We start from the raw sequence: 21,585 nt of genomic DNA on the forward strand, positions 1-21,585 counted from the left end.
CGAGAGCCCTTGGATCTGAGATCGAACAGTTGCATGGCGTGAATCTAGACCTATGGGTGAATATCCTATCCTAGAGGGTTATTCTGCAAATTTTCAACAACTTAGCATGTGACCGTTTGATCTCAGATCCAAGGGCTGCCAGCAGCCCGTATCATGGTCGTGCCTACCATGATCGTCGCCTCGCTTGTGCGGTCGCGCCGTTGGAGATATAACACGGTGCGTTAGGCTATCTGATGTTGGCATGTCATACATAGTCATCACTTAGTCACTCATACTACAACAAGGTTAGCTATAAGGTTGGCTATAAGAGTATTTTCTTTTTACTTCTCTCTATCTCTTTATTTGTACTATTTATTGCATTTGCCAAGGAGTGACCTCTTCCAATGAAATGGTGCTTAGACGAGGTGCTAAGGGCATCAAATGGCTTAGCAATCAAGTCCCCAATGCATAGGTGCTTAGTTTTTTGTTGCTAAGTTTGCTTCATTTAATTAGCTATAGACTCAAAATTGTCTTTTCACCTAGGTACACACGCTTAACACTATTTCTTCCTTGGGTCACCAAACTAGTATCTCTCTTCTTAATTAACTTTCCACATCAGACTTTATGCCTATGTGGCAAGCTTAGCACCTGTAGGAGCAAGTAAGTACAATAGTGGGCTATAAGCCCGCTTTACATGGCATTTTTTTGATATGTGGAGGAAAGAGGCAAGGAAAAAGTGGAGTGGGCTCTCATGCAAGAGCCAGCCTCTACATGGTGGAGCATTGGGAGATGCACCTATATGGAGGTGGTCAGGAATTGGGAGACTCATGCCGGTCATAGCGCCACAGTTAAAATGATAATGGCAAGTCAAATCACGGGGCCCCACTTGTCCAAGAGTAACTCGTTGTCAAATCACACAACCCTACGTTTGCAGCAGCCTACTCCCTCATCTTCTCATGTCTGTCGAACCGACTAGGCAGAACTGCCCCGCCTACCGCGCAGGAAAAGGCCCGTCGTCGACTTTTAAGTAGTACAGTATACTAATTTTGTATCCATGGATTGCGCCATGGAGCAAAGCCTCAAGAAAACGGCGGTACACATGTACGGAGTATACAACACGCCTGTCGCGTTCGCGTCACACCCCAGACAGTTGGTCGGTCTAGCACGCCGCTCTCTGAATGGAACACACGTCATATTGCGGTTGCACACACATGTGGGACCGCAATTGAGAACCGACCATAGGCACACTCCCCGGCCCCGCAAGTCGGGTGAGTTAATAGAAGAGAGAGACGAGCGATATTACTAGAGAAGTGTTGTACATACGTTGGTGCCCGGACGATCCCTGCAAGACACGGAAGATCAGTTCGTCCATGCATGTGACAAGACTCCAGTAGACACGCCTGGATTGACATCTTCAAGAGCACGGACCAGGAAGGGGAGCAGCTTCGGGGCCGTCCTCGGCGCCGGCCAGCGGGCTTTCCAAGCTGCTGTCGTAAAGCGACCTCAGCAAGGTGCGAGCCTTCACCTTCATCTCCGTGAAGGCCTCATGGTCCTCGGTGAGGACCCACACCTTGCCGTCTAGCTCGACCTTCCTCGCCTCCCACTCCTGCTCCAGTGCACCCAGGTGGTCACGGCGCTTGTTAAGCTTGGCATCTCGGTCCTTGACGGCCGCCTTGCGAGCCTTCATGTCTTCTTCCTTCTCTTGGCGAATGCGGACCTCCTTGGCAAGCTGGTCCCGCAGGCCCTGCAGCTCGCTCTCCAGCGCCTTGCAGCGACCTCAGGCATCGGCCGTCTCCCCCAAGGCGGCGTCGCGAGCAGCCTTCGCCCCAAGGACGGCCTGCTTCTCCTCGTTGCAAGCCGTCGAGGCCCGAACCAGCGCCGCTCGAATCGAAGCGTCAGAGCGAATCCAGCCAGAAGCCAGCTTCAAGCGCCCGGCCACCAAGCGAGGGTCGGCGCTCAGAAGATCTTGCCGCAGCCGATCCAGTTCGGCAGTAGCACGATCCAGGACAGTGGGAGGAGTCGGAGAGACGGCAGTTGGTGGAGTAGGAGGAGAGGACGGCAGCGTAAGCACAATATCCCGAGGCGGGACCTGCTGCGCCCCAACAGCGGTGGCGGTGGCATCAGGCAAGGATACCCCAGGAGTCGCTTGGGCCATGGGGGCTGAGCTCGCCCCAGCCAGCTCCACCAGGCCTCGCGAGGACGACCGGGCAGGAGAGGCCCGTGCCTTGCAGTCACCTCCTTTCGTGGGCAGAGGCACTGCCCCAAATGGAACCTCAGGAGCCCCCTTCCGCTTCTTCGCCGCAGGCGCCAGCCTAGCCAAGAGATACAGACATCAAGCCTCAGCGACAAAGCAAGGAATAAAACAAGAATCAAGCACTTACTGGTCATCGCTCGTGAGCTCGAGCAACCTCCGGCCATACTTGAAGCCCGAGAGCCGGCTGAAGGGGTCAGCCTCGAGAGGCTCGGGAGCAGGAGGCGTGTCTGCGGATCGCCTCGGAGCTGGGGCAGACCCGCGGGGGACCAGCCCAGTCCTGGCCTTCTTCGAGATCGGGGGCAAGCTCTCGCCGCCCCGTTCGTCGCCATCCTTGTCGTTGCTTGGCAAGAGGCGGAGAGCGCGGGACCTGCGCCGGGGGAGGGGCGCTCTCGACTCCCCGTCGGTAGCCTCGGAGTCAGGCCCTCCTTCTCGCTCCTCTTCTTCCTCCTCTTCGCTGGAGTCGCCGGAGGACACGTTCATTGTCGCCAGGGCCGCCGGGTCCTCGGGAACCTCCGTGGGCACGGGCTCGTCCCCATTGAAGACGGGCATGGAGTCCACTGCCTGCTCCTAATCATCTCGAAGAAACAGGGGTACAGGGGCACCCTCCAGCCTCCCCACATCTCCTGCGACCAAAGATTGGAGGACCGCGACCAGATCTTTGTCAGCCAAGACTGTGGGGCTCGGGCGGGGCCTCCATAGCAGAAGCGAGTACTTATGAAGCGGGGCCACCTGGTGCTCCAGGAACTCCCTCAGGAGTGACGCACCAGTCAGCTTCGCCGCCGCCATGTTGTCGGGTCTCAGATCCGCGTCCATCTTCTCCAGCACCGGCTTCGCGCGGGGGTCCACGAGTTCCGTGCGAGACCAATCATCGGAGCTCGTGGGCTGCTCTGTGGGCAGAATCAGCCGAGGGTGGATGCGCCCAGCATCTACCATGACCCACTTTCTCCTGAAGCCCTCAATCCTCTTCCCAGGCTTCGAGATGGCGTTGGAGCCGCCATACGCGACAAAGCTCACGCACGTGGAGATGGGACCACGAGAGGTCCGGAGGGAGAAGTAGTGGCGCAGCAAGGCCACTGAGGGCTGCACTCCGACGTGAGCCTCACAATAGTAGGCGAAGATTACCAGAAGAAGAACAAAGTTGGGGTGGAGGTGCAGAGCTTGCAGGTCGTAATGGCGGAGGACAAAGAAGAAAAACTCAGAAAAGGGAGGCACCAGACTGGCAGCAATGGCGCTTGCGAAGAGCGGATAGAAGGTGCTCCCTTGGCCCTCGGGAAGAGCGGGGCCAGCCTTGAACACCTTTGCCCCATCGATGCCTTGCGCCACCACCATCCGGCGCACTCGGGCGAGGCTCGTCTCCGACACATTCAGCGAGTCCAAGGCGGGTGAGTAGCAAGCTTCAGCCGGGGTCTGGCGAGGCGCCATGTCTTGCTAGGGCACGCGGTCGGAGCAGATCTAAAGATTTCAGAGGCAGGAAGGAAGGGCGCAAGAAAGGGGATCTGGGCAATGACCGAAGGAAGCAAGGGAAGCAAAGACTAGGCAGGTGCCGCTCTTTTGACGATTCACGCAGTTGCTAAGGCACCCACGTCCAACCAACCGCCACGCGGCGCCCGAGGCCGCAGGCTGTTAGGGCCCGTGGCGCTTCGCACTTGCCCCTTCGCTTCTCTGCTCAGCCAAGTCCGGGCACCTTGGGCCCGGGGGCTACTGTCGGCGTTCTGGGAACGGGGGTCCCCAGACTTGCCTGCCTGTGGCGTGGCTCAAGGGGCGGCCCAGCACGGCCCATCTTCATCAGCACGAGCTCAATACCCTCGCGAGGGGCCAAGCCTCGCGGGGTGGACGACATGGAGCTTCCTCAGGCATGGCCTCGTCAGGCTGGCTCGCGAGGAGGCGGAGAGATCAAGGCGGGGCACCTCACGAGGTGCCCATGACGCAAGCCATGACGACCGAGGGCGTGAGGCGGGCGCGAGCCCGTGCAGTGTCCTCCTTTCCTTTTTGGTGCAAAGGGTGCAAGCGCAGGCGAGAGCATCAAGCAAAGGCATCCATTTCGGTGCAACAAGACCAAGACCGTCGCAACGGTAAGAAGGAAGTCATTGTGGAGCCCAAGCAGGTGTCACCACCAGAGCCTTTGACAGGCGAGGACCAGCTTTAGTCAGGATAAGTGTACTAGATGTTCCCCTTCAAAATGGCCAATTGTTGGCGCCCTTCCCGCTCAATATTTGGGAAGAGGCCCAGGGCCTTTGCCTATAAATAGGACTAGCCACCCACAAGGTAGAGGCATCGAGATCATCATCCGGAAACTAGTAGAAAGAGCGACTGAACTCCCCCTAGCAGTTCATCGCACCAGCCAAGAACAGACCCTCGCGAGGCTGTTCTTCCTTGTATTGTTCATCACTAGCCCAAGAGGCAATCCACCACATCACACACTAGAGTAGGGTATTACACCACAATGGTGGCCTGAACCAGTATAAACCCTGTGTCTCTTGTGTTGTTCCTTTCGTAGCTTAGATCCTAGCGAGGCGGTGAGGTGGAGGTAGGTAGAGGGCGAAATCTCCGCGCGCACCCCAGTGTTCGAATCTAGAGGGTCTGCCGGAACCCAAAATCCGACAGCGCTCATCGAGTTCATCCGTGAGAAGCGGGACATCTTTGCATGGAAACCTTCTAACATGTCGGGTGTACCAAGAGAACTCGCTGATCACACTCTTAATATTGATCCAAAATTTAAGCCGGTCAAACAGTTTCTTCGGCAGTTCAATGAAGAGAGGCGTAAGGCCATTGGTGAGGAAGTGGCCCGGCTCTTGGCGGCTGGGTTCATTATTGAAGTTTTTCATCCAGAGTGGTTGGCTAACCCGGTGTTGGTATTTAAGAAGAATGACACTTGGCGTATGTGTGTGGATTACACGGACTTAAACAAAGCTTGCCCAACTGATGCCTTCGCTCTCCCTCGTATTGATCAGATCATTGATGCTAAGGCGGGTTGTGTGCGTTTGAGTTTTTTGGATGCTTATTCTGGTTATCATCAGATCAAGATGGCTGTTGAGGACCAGGAGAAGACAACTTTTATTAACCCATTTGGAGCCATCTGCTATGTGTCTATGCCTTTCGGGCTTAAGAGTTCCCAGGCGGCTTACCAGCGGTGTGTACAGAACTGTCTTCATAATCAAATTGGATGTAATGTCCATGCTTATGTGGACGACATTGTGGTGAAGTCTAGAGAGAAGGAGACCTCGATAGATGATCTGAAGGAGACCTTAGATAACCTACGGGTCTACAAGATGATGCTTAACCCGGCCAAGTGTGTTTTTGGTGTGCCTGCAGGCAAGCTTTTGGGTTTTTTGGTTTCTAACAGGGGCATTGAGGCTAACCCGGAGAAGATCAAGGCAATCACTTCTTTGGCTAAACCTGCGTGTATCAATGATATTCAGCATTTGGCGGGTCATATTGCTGCTTTCAGCCAGTTCATAAGCAGGTCAGGTGAGAAGGCCATACCGCTGTATCAGATGATGAAGAAGATAGACGACTTCGTGAGCGATGCTGGTAACACTGCCTTTGAAGACTTGAAGAGACAGCTAGCTGAGCCGCCAGTCCTTGCCGCTCCCATTGATAAGGAGCCATTATTGTTATATGTGGCTGCTAACACATGTGTCGTTAGTGTAGCCATTGTGGTGGAGTGCAAGGAAGCTGGCAAGGAGCATCCGATTCAACGGCCGGTTTATTACATCAGTGAGGTACTTATTGAAACCAAGCAAAGGTATCCATATTGACAGAAGCTTGTTTATGGGGTGTTTATGGCAAGCCGGAAGCTTAAGCAATATTTTCTGGGTCATCCCATCACTGTGGTCAGTTCTGCTCCTTTAGGAGATATCATACAAAATAGAGAGGTCACAGGACGAGTCGCCAAGTGGGCCATTGAACTTGGGCCTCATGGTTTAAAGTATGTGCCACACACTTCTATCAAGTCTAAAGCACTGGTGGACTTCATCAACGATTGGACAGAACTGCAGATGCCTGAAGAGAAGCCAAACAACACGTATTGGACTATTCACTTTGATGGGTCCAGGCAATTGGAGGGCTCGGGGGCTGGAGTTGTTTTAGCTTCCCCTCGAGGTGACAAATTTTGTTATGTGCTACGGTTGATGTTTCCCTGTACTAACAATGCAGCTGAGTATGAGGCCTTGCTCCATGGTCTTCGGATGGCTAAGGAGATGAGTTTAAGCCGGGTAAGGTGCTTTGACGACTCAGATTTGGTGGCTCAACAAGTCTGAGGCAAGTGGGATTCCAAGGATCCTCTCATGGCGGCTTATCACCGTGAAGTTGATGCCATTGCTGGACATTTCAAGGGTTACCAAGTGGAGCACATTGATTGCAGAAAGAATGAGGCGGCTGATGCTTTAAGCCGGCTAGGGTCTCAACATAAGCCGATGCCGCCTAATACTTTCTTGGATATTCTGCCTAACCCTTCTGTCAAGTTACCTACTGAGGAAGACTTGCTTGTTCCTGACCTGGAAGCACAATTGGTGGCGGCTCTTCACGTCATCCCAGATTGGACAGTACCATATTTGGCTTACATGACCCGGGGCGAGTTGCCTGAGGATGAAACCTTGGCCAGGCAGATAACCCGGCGGTCTAAGTCAATGAAAATTGCCAATGGCAAGTTGCATCATCGCAGTGTCACTGGGGCGTTTCAGCGTTGTGTTTCTCTTGAGGAAGGGCAAGAAATTCTTCGTGCGTTTCATGAAGGAGATTGTGGCCATCATTGTCGGTGTCAAAACCGGCGGATCTCGGGTAGGGGGTCCCGAACTGTGCGTCTAAGGCTAATGGTAACAGGAGGCTGGGGACACAATGTTTACCCAGGTTCGGGCCCTCTCAATGGAGGTAATACCCTACTTCCTGCTTGATTGGTCTTGATGATATGAGTATTACAAGAGTTGATCTACCACGAGATCATAGAGGCTAAACCCTAGAAGCTAGCCTTTGATTATGATTGTTGTTGTCCTACGGACTAAACCCTCCAGTTTATATAGACACCGGACGGGGCTAGGGTTACACAGAGTCGGTTTACAGAGAAGGATATCTACAAATCCGAATCGCTAAGCTTGCCTTCCACGCAAAGGAGAGTCCCGTCCGGACACGGGACGAAGTCTTCAATCTTGTATCTTCATAGTCCAACAGTCCAGCCAAAGTATATAGTCCGGCTGTCCGGATACCCCCTAATCCAGGACTCCCTCGGTAGCCCCTAAACCAGGCTTCAATGACGATGAGTCCGGCGTGCAGTTTGTCTTCGACATTGCAAGGCTGGTTCCTCCTCCGAATACTCCATAAAATATTTTGAACACACGAATCGTTTCTGGCTCTGCAAAACAAATCCACATACCACCGTAGAGAGAACAATATTCCACAAATCAAATCTGCTGACAACTTTTGTAGAGTGACATCACGCCACGGCCCGGTCATTATTCGAACCATTTTTTTACAACCAGCTACTGCACATATTGCGAGGCGGTTTCCTTGGCACGTCTTATCGAAGCAGAGATCGTGTCCCCTTATCACGGGATTCTCATCAATACGGGCGTGGGTAACCCAACCGCGCCATCAACCATGGCGCTTGGGAATAAGCGATTTCAATGGGCAAGAGTGGAGGCACATGGCTCCTACCGCCTTTATGAAGAGATAAGGATTCCCCTTTTTCACCCACGCCTTCTTCCTCCATTGCTCATCCGCTCTCGCACTCTGGAGCTCCAACGCCCAAGTTCTCACCTTCTTCGTTATGCCATTTCAATCATGTTCGGAGCGGGAGGCAAGTGGATGGCCTCCTCTGTTACGAAGGAGGACATTGTGAAGCTTAGGGGGGCCGGATACTTAGCTGCAGACATCGCGCACCGGCTCCCGGACGAAGGGCAGATCATCCCCACTCCGGAACCCCACGAGAGGGTTGTATTTCTCCCCCACTTTGTCCGTGGACTAGGATTTCCCCTCCACCCGTTTGTCCGCGGGCTCATGTTTTACTATGGGCTAGATTTTCATGATCTGGCCCCAAATTTCGTCCTCAACATCTCGGTGTTTATCGTCGTGTGCGAGGCCTTCCTCCACATCCCGCCCCACTTTGGCCTATGGCTAAAGATCTTCAACGTTAAGCCGAAGATAGTGGGGGGTGAGCAAGCAGAGTGAGGAGGCGCCATGGTGGGCAGGATGCCCAACGTCACCTGGCTCGAAGGCTCCTTCGTGGAGACCATGAAGGGGTGGCAATCGGGGTGGTTCTACATCACCGAGCCACGCGACGCCAACTAGGCGGCGGCCCCCGAATTGCGATTCGGCGTCCCCATGCAGCTCACCTCCTGGGAAAAGAAAGGCTTGGCCTGGGGTGCCCCTGCAGAGCTGACCGGACTCGTGAACTGCATCAAGAATATGATGGGCAAGATGATCAAGCTCGTCAACGTGGTTCAGGTCATGCTCTCCCGCCGGATCCTCCCATGCCAAAGACGGGCGTTCAATATGTGGGAGTTCGATTCGTCCCAACACTAGATGCTGCGAGAGCTCTTCGACACGACACATAAAGATGTCTGGAAGGTGTTGTTCAAGGCGTCCGAAGTCCCCCCTCCCCTCACCGAAGACCGTGGACTCAGCGCGAAGCGCCCTGCCAATCCGGTAAGCCTTCCATCTTTCAAGACGAGCCTTTCAGTATATTCGTGGGGGGGGGGGGGCTAAGCCACCATGTTGATTTAACAGGAATATGTGGTGACGATGGAGCGGATCAACTGCCCGGCTCCGCTACCTGAAGATCCAGCAACCTCTCTCCTAACGGAGATGCTGGTTCCGGCGCCTTACAAGGTGCCGGAGAAGAAGGCCAAGAAGAAGGCCACGGGGACCAGGAAAGGTCTCCGGCGCAAAGCCATGTCGGATGCATCGTTCGAAGACATCGAGGCGCCCTCCTCCAACGAAACTGAGGAGGAGGAAGAGGAAGTCCCTCCCCCAACTAGGGAGGAGAAGAAAAGGAAGGCCGCCCCTTCCGGGGAGGCCGAAGGGTCCAAGAGGGGAAGAACCCTCCCTCCGGACCAATCCACCACCGCCGCCTACAGCGACGAGGAGTGGCTGCCCAGGGACAAGCCCCGGGCGAAGTCGTAAGTGTCCGAATACTATCTTCCGGTATGTTTCGCTTTATTTGCTTTCTAACATGTTAAACATGATCATGCAGTCCGTCCAAAGCCCATATAGGCGCATCCTCCTCAGGTGGGTCTTTGAGTCCGTCGGAGATGAACAACTATTCACTCCCGATGGCAAAATCCCCCCGGCCCGCGGTGGACACCGAGGTGCTGTCCCAGAGGATACCGGAGCAGGGGGAGATGATTTTGGAGACACCGCGAGGCGAAGTCCCAGGCGTCGGGTGATAACCCACAAGTGTAGGGAATCACAACAGCTTTCGAGGGTAAAGTATTCAACCCAAATTTATTGATTCGACACAAGGGGAGCCAAAAAATATTCTTGAGTATTAGCAGTTGAGTTGTCAATTCAACCACAACTGGATAACTTAGTATCTGCAGCAAAGTATTTAGTAGCAAAGTAATATGATAATAAAGGTAACGGTAGCAAAAGTAATGCTTTTGGGTTTTGTAGTGATTTAAAACAAAAAAAAGGCTAGCCAACTCACCTCCAGGAGGCTCCTTCGATCAGCTCCTTCGTCGGTCGTCCGATCTGGCTTCTGGCACGCCTGAGCCGTTGGATCTTCACAACAGTTAAAATCGATTTTCACTTCACGGTCATTTCCACTGGCCTATGACGGGTGGGCTCGTCTCGTGCTCTGGTTGGCTGGGTCAGTCGTGGCCGCGTGCAGACGGTTTTGACCAATCCGCTCCATGCTTCCGCAGCCAATTCGCCTCGTCCCACTCCCGCACCAGCCGTCACACAAACCCTAGCCTTGTTTTCCCTCGATCCCCACAGCCTCCCGCTCCCCTCCTCCATCCCCCTCCTTGCGTCACCACGGCCTCCGCTCTGGAGCCCCGCCGCCGCCTCTCCTCCACCCCCTCCTCGCGTCGCCACGGCCTCCGCCCTGGAGTCCCGCCGCCGCCTGCTATTCCTCCTCCACCATGCTAGCCCCTCTACCTCGTCTTCCTTCTCTTCGTTGTTTGTTCCAGATCGAGCGCGGGTTAGGCGAGCCCGGTGGTGGGGTGAAGGGGCAGGGGAAGAGGAGGTGGGCAACTAGGTGAAGGAGCAGGTCGGCCCTCCTGGAGGCAGCGCCGCCGCCCAGCCAGGGAGGAGGCCAGACTCTCCTCTAGGCTCGCCTCTGTTTTGCCCTGAGCGGCGGCAGCGCCTATGCCTCCACCCCACCTTCTTTTCCATGCCTCTTCCATGGCATGGCAGGCAGATTTTGGGGATGGGGAGACCCCATGGTGAGCTTCCCCTCCGCTCCTGATCTCTTTTTCTACACACACATCTATGGATTTGTGATCTCTCTCTCTGCACACACATATCTACAAGATTTGTGTAGCCTAAATGCCTCTGTACCATGTAAGCAGGCGATGAATGGCTAAATGGTTTTTTTGTTGCCATACGGGATCCCTTCTAATTGGTGCTCTATGTGTGCTTTTGTTTTGTTGCAGAATAATAATTCAAGTGGACGGACGATGCGCCTTGTTGTTTAGCGGTATGATCTATGATGGTTGGCGAAAGTATGTTCTATATTGCAAGGTGATGGGTTGCTGATTTTTGTAGCCCACTTCTGCTAATTTCTATCGACTTCTACTTAATCTGATATCTGTTGTGTAAGTAATGCACTAATTCAGTTCATGACACCAAGTTGGAGCTGTACAAAGTGCTGCTAAATTAAGGTTCCTGGTTACAACACGCACAATTTGGTGTCCTGATATCCTTTGTGTATCCTCTTGAAGGAGCATTGGGTGAGATTGTTGTTGTGACAAGAATTGGTACTAGGCTGGGTGATACAACAATGGATTTCATCCAAGGAATAACCAAATGGCGCAGAGACCCGCTAAAGACATCTCCAGTTGTTGAATCAACTATTGTCCCATGTTGTTTGGATCATCTATCGTGCCGCACTGTCTAGCTGAAATGGACAAATGACTTAGGAACGACGTATAATCGATTTTTGCTCTTTTTATCCCTTGAAAGGTGATATGCAACATTATGAATTTGCTTCCATTTGCAGGGATAGGTGTCCTCCCTCCTCTTGGTGACATATAAGAGGACCTGCACACTGAACCGGGAAGTCCTTTTTTAGGCAGTGGTCATGGAGCAACAATATATGCTGCGTGGCATTGCAGGTTACTTTCCACTTTATGTTTCAGTTGTTTATATGTTCTGCTACCGAGAGGAAGTTAATTTTACATGCATGTAAGTTCAAGGAATGGAAGTAGCTATATCTGAGATCTGATATTATCATTGGCAACTTCACTGCACACTGGAAGTAGTATTTCAACTGTGTTAGGGGGTGGGACACACATTTCTTGCCGATGATGGTATCATACCTCTCAAAATTTAGCAGTTTCTTTTTTATACATACATTTGGGCGTGCTTATTTATTTCAGGGGAGACGTCTCCATGAATCCTGCATGTTTCCAGAGTTTGTCTATACCTTAATTTTGGGGGAATGCTATATTATGTTATTCCAACTTGACTTGTCATATCAGGTTATTTTCCGCCCCGGTCGATCCAGGCACGGCATCGGATGGGAGAGATCAGGGGAGGGCCAAGAGGCCAGCGGTGTGGGGTGGAGCAGCGAGGCCGAACACCGGGCAGCGGACGCCTCACGGGGTGGAGGAGAGGCCGGCGATAGGGAAAAGCAGCATCTTCATGGATGAGATCCTGACGGCTGAAGATGGTGCGCACGGGAGGAGCTTGGAAGATGTCAAGGTGAGCTTCTCTCAATCCTTCTCCCCTTCACGCCCCTTGCAATTTTTTCTTGTTTCAGATCATATGAAAGTGAGTATAGCCTTGTTGGCAATTGCATCTGCTATTTCTTTATTTGCTTTTTCCATTTCCTACAAGAAGATACCAGACATTGTCTCATGATGATTGTGTTGGCTGCAGGGGCGCCACGAGGAGTGGAGTAAGCTAAATACCTGACTGGCTGGATCATTTTTGGGCTCTTTACAGATTTGCCGACTTCAAATGGGTATCTCATAGTTGAAGCAAATGGTGGTCTGAATCAACAGCGTCTTTCTGTAAGTTCTTGGACCACGTTAGATACAGCAAGCAAGCAATACATTGCTATTACCTATACAAAAGTCCAGTGCCATATGAATCCATTGACACCACTATGTAACTTGAAGTCATGTACTATCACTTTGATTGAGACGGCTTTCATCAATAACTTTGTGCTGGAAAGGCATTAGTACTATCTTTGTACATACATAGTTGTATTATTCATCCAAAGATCACCGATATTTGCTTTCATCTTTTTGGTCACATGCCATCAGATCTTCTGTTGAGAGATATATTTCTTCTGACCTGAGAGCTTGAGAATTAGACTCTGGTCTCTACCATTTGCTGTGATGTTGATGTCTCATTTTGTAAAGTCCTTAGAACCTTCACACTATGCCGAGTAATAATTATTGACAGTGCAGTTCCATTTTTTTCTCAATACAGATCTGCGATGCAGTTGTTGTGGCCAGCTTGCTTAATGCAACTCTTGTGATCCAAATATTTCATTTGAATAGCATTTGGCGCGATCCTAGGTAACTAATGCTATTTTGTTTGCTCACTGCTTTATTTCTTAACATTAGATAATTGCATTTTTATATGATGGATGTCTGTCTGGAGTAGTTGTCTCTTGCTCGTTGTTTTAGTGTCTAGAGCAGTTTGTTTGACTTCTAAAGTTCACTTCTGTTAGTTATAAACCCGTGAATATTTTTGAAATTCCACTTCTTGCTCTAATATGTATTGGTTCTTCCTGATGTTTTGTTTCTCAGCAAATTTAGTGATATTTTTGATGAAGATCGTTTTATCGGGACACTCAGACAACATGTAAGAGTTGTGAAGGAACTCCCAAAAGATGTTCTGCTGCATTTCAATCATAATATAAGCAGCATACAAAATATGCGAACTAAAGCCTACTCATCCCCAGATCAATTATTTGTTACACATCGAGGTAGATAACAAACAATGGAAATCAGGAAGTGTTGTTTGTTATCTACTTCGATATCGTACTGATTTCTATTTTTTCACAATTGCAGGCGCCATATTAGTGTTTCTTATTATCTACCTTGATGCCATACTAATTTCTCTGATTCCAAAATTGCTGGCACCACTTCCTGGTGCCTGTTGGTGCAAGGACCCATGCCTTCCATCTGAGAAATGTAAAGGATGGATCAATTGGCATAGTCAGCTCATGTTTAGTTCTTTGTCTCTCAGACGGCATGCATCTCTCAACACAATCCTAGGTTAATGAACTGCTAAAGCTACAATGTAGATGCATTGTGACTTTATTTTCTAGGTACTAACTTCAGATGTCCAATTTGTTACCTGTGCCAATGTATCCTCAGGATATTTACTTTAGATAAACAATCTGCTGCATACTAATGTATATTTTTACACAAGCTATCCTCGATGTTTGTTTCGCTTTGTCATTCCCAACATCACATAGTAATGCTGCAGCTTCTTTGGGAAGGTGGAACTAATACATACATTCAACTTACTCAAGTTCGAAAACTGCTCCTCTTGACCCGTTTCAGCTTTGTGGGTGAGTGAATGCATGATGATGGAAGCTTGGTGTTCGCATAATACAAGGGAAGGAGCTGCTGAGCCAACTCTCATGTACTTCACATGAGCTGAAAGAGGTCAAGTGCTAATCGCAACGTATGCTAAATCTTAAGCATTCATCAGTATTTTTCCTCTGGTCTGTGTCAGCTGACTCTCCCATGTTGGTGTCGTAACTATCAGATGTTGTGTGTCTTTGAAACTTTATGAATTCTAGGATTTTCTTTGTACTGGTATCGTGAAATTAGTATGGCTCTGTGTCACTGTGTTTTGTAATGTTTGCCTAGGCCTGTTATACTAGAATTGATGTTTGTTGCTTAGTTTGTGATGCTTCAGGTCAATAATAATAACCTTTAAGTTCAGTGCCATCAGTTGCGTCTCTTTAGTAGCATTCAGAACAAATTTAGAAGCTTTCAAATATGTAAATATACTCACTAGAGCTAATATGTTAACTGACTGAATTTGAGCAGGTTGGTATGATGCTGCGAGGCATGGGGTTTGACAATACAACCTTCCTCTACGTTGCCTTCGGTAAAATATACAATGCTGCAAAATACATGGCTCCCCTTCGCCAGATGTTCCCTCTTCTACAAACCAAGGACACTCTTGCATTGTCTGAAGAGCTTGCTGAGTTTGAGGTATTGTTTCCGCCAGCCATCCCATCAGCCTAGCTGGATGTCGTTCCAAATGTCAGATGAATATGCATGCATTGAACTGTTCATCAATTCACATTGAATCTTCATACCGTTACTTACTAACCTATTCTCTGTAGGGGTACTCTTCTCGGTTAGCAGCATTAGATTACACCGTCTGTGTTCAGAGCGAAGTGTTTGTGACAACTCAAGGGTGGAACTTCCCTCACTTTTTGATGGGACACAGGCGTTACCTATTAGGAGGGAATGCAAAGGCAATAAAACCCGACAAACGGAAGCTGGTCTTATCTTTTGACGACCCAAATATCAGGTCAGTTTGAGCTGCCATTATATCATCAACAAAGTATTACAAATCACACCAAATCAGTTTCAGTTTTGAGTATATGTTGGAATCTTTCACCAAATCGAACTGCTGAAGCAGTTCGCTGCCCTTGTTATTCCTTCACCATCCAAGACTGTACCTATTGCCTACTTTTTGGAACGCATTAGCCATGTTAACAAATTGAAATACATCTCCGAGTTGACCTTCACATACATCCTCTAAATATTTGCCCATCTTTGCTTAACTATGTAAATGGATATAGTGGTATATGAAACTCAAATTGTTTCTTTGAACTGCAGGAACCTAATGATTCCATATACACCTTCCCAATGCCTGATTGCATGTGCCAACAAGATGGAATATGATCTAGGCGTTAGCATACATAATTGAGCGATGCATATCCTCTGCCTTTGTGCAACAAAGGCACCAAAGGCACGACATTGTTGACTGCATGATCAGGATTTGATGGTCATGATGAAAACTGGAGTGAAATAAAGCATTTGGTGCTTCTCAGGAGATTCTAGAACCCTCTGGCATACCCCAAACCGTTCGATTCTGGATATAATGGTGAAAAGGTGCCTAATGACAATGAATTCCATAGGATCAGAAATTGAGAGGATGTGAGGGATTTTGTAAAGTTAGTAATCTGTAGGTAGTCCACCATATAGCAATCTCCATTTGTTCAATCTGTCTGTAGGTTGTTAAAGAAAAGAGCTACGATATTGGGTTGTAGATATGAGTACAACCTGAGTGCCTCAATGTATATTAAAAAACAAGGGCTAACAACAACAAAGAAAGGAATTTTTCAGTATATCATTACTCATCAGTGCTTGTTCTCGCATTTCATCTTGCCCTTGACAATTCATATTTATGAGCATGTTCTTACAGTTCAGACCTAACGTTCTTTTTTCTTTCCTTGGGCACTTCCTCAAGAATCTTGTTGAGGTGTCTGTTTCCCCTCTTTGTGTCATGAATGATTGTGATGTTTGTGGTCTTCTTTTTTTCTTTTTCTTTGATATGTATTGGGTATGCTACTCGCATCTTTGAACATGCATAGGGCCTCTCAGTCTTTAACCCTGACTATAAAAATCCATTGATGAAAGCTGGGGAGGGCCGAGATGAACATCCGGCTCCCTGGGTCTAAGCCATCGAGATGGTAGAGATGACGTTTCCATGTCATTTACTCCAGCAGCCGGACAGGGCATATAAAAACCATGGATCCTTTGCTCCCCAGGCCGCAAAATGATCACAGTGATGTCTACGACCTCCTCCTAGATGTATTAATTTCAATCTCATGTTTGGTTTTCTTCCCTTTTCTCTTCTAATGATGTAATTTCTTTTACTAAGATAACACCATGTTTGTTGTAATGCCTTATTTAATGTAAGATCCCTTTTTCTACTTTGAATGAATTTACTGCATATATTTTTAATTTAATTTAGTTCATCATTCAGAGATGGTGGAATATTTTTGTCCTTCACACGTTAAATGAGCATTGCGTAGTCCTTCACAGGTTAAATGACCATTGCGTAAAAGTATGTCTAAATTCTCTTTATTCAAGTGCTTCAAGTAAATGAAATTGTCTATTTCAAATTTAATACCTTTTAATAATAATCATAATGAGAAAGAGGTATGCTTCTCTCTCTCTCTCTCTCTGGGCAAATGTTACCTTAGACAACATGTACTAAGAAATAAAACCTCTGAAAATGTGTTTGAATTGCACAAAAAGAGTTCGTAGTTCCTATTCATACTTGAAACACGTGAGGCTCTGCAAATTAAACCATGTTTTTCTTCAAGGCCCATATGGATTTAGCAGACCACAACTATACTGACTGTATATACATGGCCTGTCCTTAGTAAAAAAACTATTTTCATCGCGAACATGGCTTTAGTTGAAGGTTCCTGCAGCATGAAACTATTTTCATCGACAACATGTCTTCAGCAGCTCTCTGCGCCATTTGGCACAACGGATCAACTAGTTGTAACAATAGCAACGGAAAAGTAAATAAGCGAAGCACAATATGTGAAAATCTCGTAGGCATTGGATCAGTGATGGATAATTATGTTGGATGCGATTCCTCATGTAATAGCTATAACATAGGGTGACACAGAACTAGCTCCAATTCATCAATGTAATGTAGGCATGTATTCCATAAATAGTCATACGTGCTTATGGAAAAAGAACTTGCATGGCATCTTTTGTCCTACCCTCCCGTGGCAGCGGGGTCCTAACGGAAACTAAGGGATATTAAGGCCTCCTTTTAATAGAGAATCGGAACAAAGCATTAGCACATAGTGAATACGTGAACTCCTTAAACTACGGTCATCACCAAGAAGTATCCCGATTATTATCACTTCGGGGTTGTTGGATCATAACACATAATAGGTGACTATAGACTTGCAAGATAGGATCAAGAACACACATATATTCATGAAAACATAATAGGTTCAGATCTGAAATCATGGCACTCGGGCCCTAGTGACAAGCATTAAGCATAGCAAAGTCATAGCAACATCAATCTCAGAACATAGTGGATACTAGGGATCAAACCCTAACAAAACTAACTTGATTAGATGGTAAATCTCATCCAACCCATCACCGTCCAGCAAGCCTACGATGGAATTACTCACGCACGGCGGTGAGCATCATAAATTGGTGATGGAGGATGGTTGATGATGACGACGGCGACGAATCCCCCTCTCCGGAGCCCCGAACGGACTCCAGATCAGCCCTCCCAAGAGAGATTAGGGCTTGGCGGTGGCTCCGTATCGTAAAACATGATGAAACTTTCTCTCTGATTTTTTCTCTGCGAGACGGAATATATGGAGTTAGAGTTGAGGTCGGCGGAGCCTCAGGGGGCCCACGAGAAAGGGGGCGCGCCCAGGGGGGAGGGCGCGCCCCCCACCCTCATGGACAGGATGTGGGCCCCCTGGTCTTGATTCTTTCTCCAATATTTTTTATATTTTCCAAAAAGTGCCTCCGAGGATTTTCAGGACATTCCGAGAACTTTTGTTTTCTACACATAAAACAACATCATGGCAGTTCTGCTGAAAACAGCGTCAGTCCGGGTTAGTTTCATTCAAATCATGCAAGTTAGAGTCCAAAACAAGGGCAAAAGTGTTTGGAAAAGTAGATATGTTGGAGACGTATCAACTCCCCCAAGCTTGAACCTTTGCTTGTCCTCAAGCAATTCAGTTGATAAACTGAAAGTGATAAAAAAAACTTTTACAAACTCTATTTGCTCTTGTTGTTGTAAACATGCAAAGCCAACATTAAGGTTTCAGCAAATATTATGAACTAACCATACTCATAATAACACCCAGGTCTCACTATTACTCATATCAATGGCATAATCAGCTAGCGAGCCATAATAATAAAACTCGGATGACAACACTTTCTCAAAACAATCATAACATGATATAACAAAATGGTATCTCGCTAGCCCTTTCTGAGACCGCAAAACATAAATGCAGAGCACCTTTAAAGATCAATGACTGACTAAACATTGTAATTCATGGTAAAAGAGATCCAGTCAAGTCATACCCAATATAAACTAATAATAATGAATGCAAATGACAGTGTGCTCTCCAGCGGGTGCTTCTTAATAAGAAGGTGATGACTCAACATAAAAGTAAATAGATAGGCCCTTCTTAAAGGGAAGCAGTGATTTGTAGAGGTGCCAGAGCTCGATTTTAAAATAGAGATTGAATAACATTTTGAGCGGCATACTTTCGCTGTCAACGCAACAACTATGAGATGGCTGTATCTTCCATACTACATGCATTATAGGCAGTTCCCAAACAGAATGGTAAAAGTTTATACTCCCCCACCACCAACAAGCATCAATCCATGGCTTGCTCGAAACAACGAGTGCCTCCAACTAACAACAGCCCTGGGGGAGTTTTTTTAATTATATTGATTTGCTTTGATCTTTTTGGATCATTGGACTGGGCATCCCAGTTACCGGCCCTTTCTCGTGAATGAGGAGCGGAGTCCACTCCTCTTGAGAATAACCCACCTAGCATGGAAGATATAGGCAGCCCTAGTTGAAACATGAGCTGCTCGAGCATACAAAACAGAATTTCATTTGAAGATTTAGAGTTTGGCACATACAAATTTGCTTGGAACAGCAGGTAGATACCGCATATAGGAAGGTATGGTGGACTCACATGGAATAAATTTGGGGTTTAAGGAGCTTGGATGCACAAGCAGTATTCCCGTTTAGTACAGGTGAAGGTTAGCAAAATACTGGGAAGCGACCAACTGAGAGAACGACAACAGTCATGAACATGCATTAAAATTAATTCACACCGAGTATAAGCATGAGTAGGATATAATCTACCATGAACATAAATATCATGAAGGCTATGTTGATTTGTTTCAACTACATGCGTGAACATGTGCCAAGTCGAGTCACTCAATTTATTCAAAGGAGCATACCATCTCATCATACCACATCATAATCATTCTAATAGCATGTTGGCACGCAAGGTAAACCATTATAACTCATAACTAATCAAGCATGGCACAAGCAACTATAATCTCTAAATGTCATTGCAAATATGTTTACTTCATAATAAGCTGAATCAGGAACGATGAACTCATCATATTTACAAAAACAAGAGAGGTCGAGTTCATACCAGCTTTTCTCATCTCAATCAGTCCATCATATATCATCATTATTGCCTTTCACTTGCACGACCGAACGGTGTGTATAATAATAATAGTGCACGTGCATTGGACTAAGCTGGAATTTGCAAGCATTTAATTCAAGAGAGAAGACAAAGTAATATGGGCTCTAAGTTAAATAAACAATCTTGCATATGAGAGCCACTAAGCATTTTCAATATGGTCTTCTACTCTCGACCCCCAAAGGAAAGAAAAGAAAATAAAACTATCTACACGGGAAAGCTCCCAACAAGTAAAAAGAAGAACGAGAATTCTTTTTGGGTTTTCATTTTAATTCTACTACAAGCATGGAAAATAAACTAACTAATTTTTTTGGTTTTTCTTAAGGTTTATCAAACACACAAGAAGAAAACTAGAATAAGAAAATTAAACTAGCATGGATAATACAATGAAAGAGTATGAGCACCGACGACTAGAATAGTGTGTGAACATGAATGTAAAGTCGGTGAAAAATACGTACTCCCCCAAGCTTAGGCTTTTGGCCTAAGTTGGTCTAATGCCAAGGACCACGGCTACTCTCGCCGGTGTACTGAGGGGTGTAATGAGGATACCAGGGCTGGCCATATCCTCCGTATCCCACTGGTAAGATGATGTACGATAAGGGTCCAGTGCAGGTTCCGGCTCAGGCTCAGGTTCTGGAGTGGATGCTTGGCCTCGATGAGCATACAATACTTCCGGGGTAACTAGAAAATTATCTACAATCAAATCAAACAGGAGAGGCGCAGGCAAAATAATAGTCTCATTGTGTTTCTTATTAAATCTCAGGTTATACAGCAACATCTTTTCTTTGTTGTCAACAATGAACTCATGTGATACCATGCTCTTGTAATCTAAAATGTAAGGAGGTAATATTGTCTCCTCTTTCTCATGGTGCCTAATGGTTATCTCAAAATGTCTAGCAAGACGTGCGGCATAGATACCTCCAAAGATGGGGCCTTTTGTATGATTCAGGCTTAGCCGTTTAGCAATAACGGCACCCATCTAAAACTATTATCTCCAAACAAGGCATGGTGAAGAATGATAATATTAGGAACATTGAAGTTGCCACTATTTCCACGACCAATCAAGCATCTAGTAGCAAATATGGCAAAGTAGCATAAAACAGGAAAGTGTATTATAGAGATTCTCGCATCGGAACCCTTCTTTGGATCCCCTATAGTGATAGTGTTAACAAAGCCATCCACATATTTAGGATGTGGTTCCTCTAATTTTCCCTCAAAGAGTATCCTACATACCGCGCAAAAATTACGTAAAGACATTTCTCTGAATTCATCATATAAATGAAATGATACTGAAGGCGGTGACTTCTTAGGATAATACTTAAAAATTTGCATGAAAGTATTGGTAAGTAAGAGATACTGATCAGTCCGGTCGTGGAGGAAATCGGTGAGGTCTGCATTCTTGATCAAAGAATAAAAATCTTCATGAATTCCAGCTTCTTTCAAGAAATCATCGCATGACCATTCACACGGTCGTACTTCCGCTACACGAGGAAGATTATACTTGGCCTTTTCCTTCTCTTTAGCTTGTTTTCCTGAGAGCCCAGGCTAGAAGAGCCCCTCAAAAGTCTCCTTAACATTTTCTGAGAATTTCTGAAATTTTATTAACTTCAAAATAAAAGTGAATAAAACTAAACAAGATTGGTAACAACTACTCCTACGAGTGCCTAGAGCCTATATCATGCATTAGAATTACTTGGGACCTCATAAATTTAACATGCAAGCTCAAGAACAGGGTCACCTATGCAGCAAAAATTTGCAATGAATAAAGCACTAGAACAAAAACTAATTGGACCAATGGAGGAGTCACATACCAAGCAACAATCTCCCAAAGCAGTTTTATGAATGGGCTTTGAGCAAGGAGATCGAAAATCGCAGCAAAATGAGCTAGAACTCGTGCTTGAGCTGGATGGGGATTTTTTTGGGAAGAAGATAGAGTGTGTGGGTGCTGGCATAAGTGGAGGGGGGCCACCAGGGGCCCACGAGA

The 21,585-nt window shown here is 47.2% G+C and overlaps 1 protein-coding gene and 1 long non-coding RNA gene across 2 annotated transcripts; both read left to right on the forward strand.

The window, feature by feature from the left end:
- Window positions 1–10,089: 10,089 nt before the first annotated feature.
- Window positions 10,090–12,180, forward strand: LOC119291359. The gene is made up of 3 exons (XR_005142359.1): window positions 10,090–10,611; window positions 10,822–11,502; window positions 11,869–12,180. It is a non-coding gene; the product is annotated as an uncharacterized LOC119291359 (long non-coding RNA).
- Window positions 12,181–12,291: 111 nt separating this feature from the next.
- On the forward strand, window positions 12,292–15,752 carry LOC119292801 (O-fucosyltransferase 9-like; the record flags this gene model as incomplete). Its single annotated transcript, XM_037571502.1, has 7 exons — window positions 12,292–12,402; window positions 12,827–12,915; window positions 13,150–13,328; window positions 13,414–13,622; window positions 14,407–14,574; window positions 14,709–14,903; window positions 15,211–15,752. Coding segments are annotated over 7 exons (1,017 nt in total), but the record flags the coding sequence as incomplete, so codon positions are not given.
- Window positions 15,753–21,585: the final 5,833 nt, after the last annotated feature.

The sequence above is a fragment of the Triticum dicoccoides genome, chromosome 4B, assembly GCF_002162155.2.
Source record: "Triticum dicoccoides isolate Atlit2015 ecotype Zavitan chromosome 4B, WEW_v2.0, whole genome shotgun sequence".
In the NCBI taxonomy this organism is placed as follows: Eukaryota; Viridiplantae; Streptophyta; class Magnoliopsida; order Poales; family Poaceae; genus Triticum; species Triticum dicoccoides.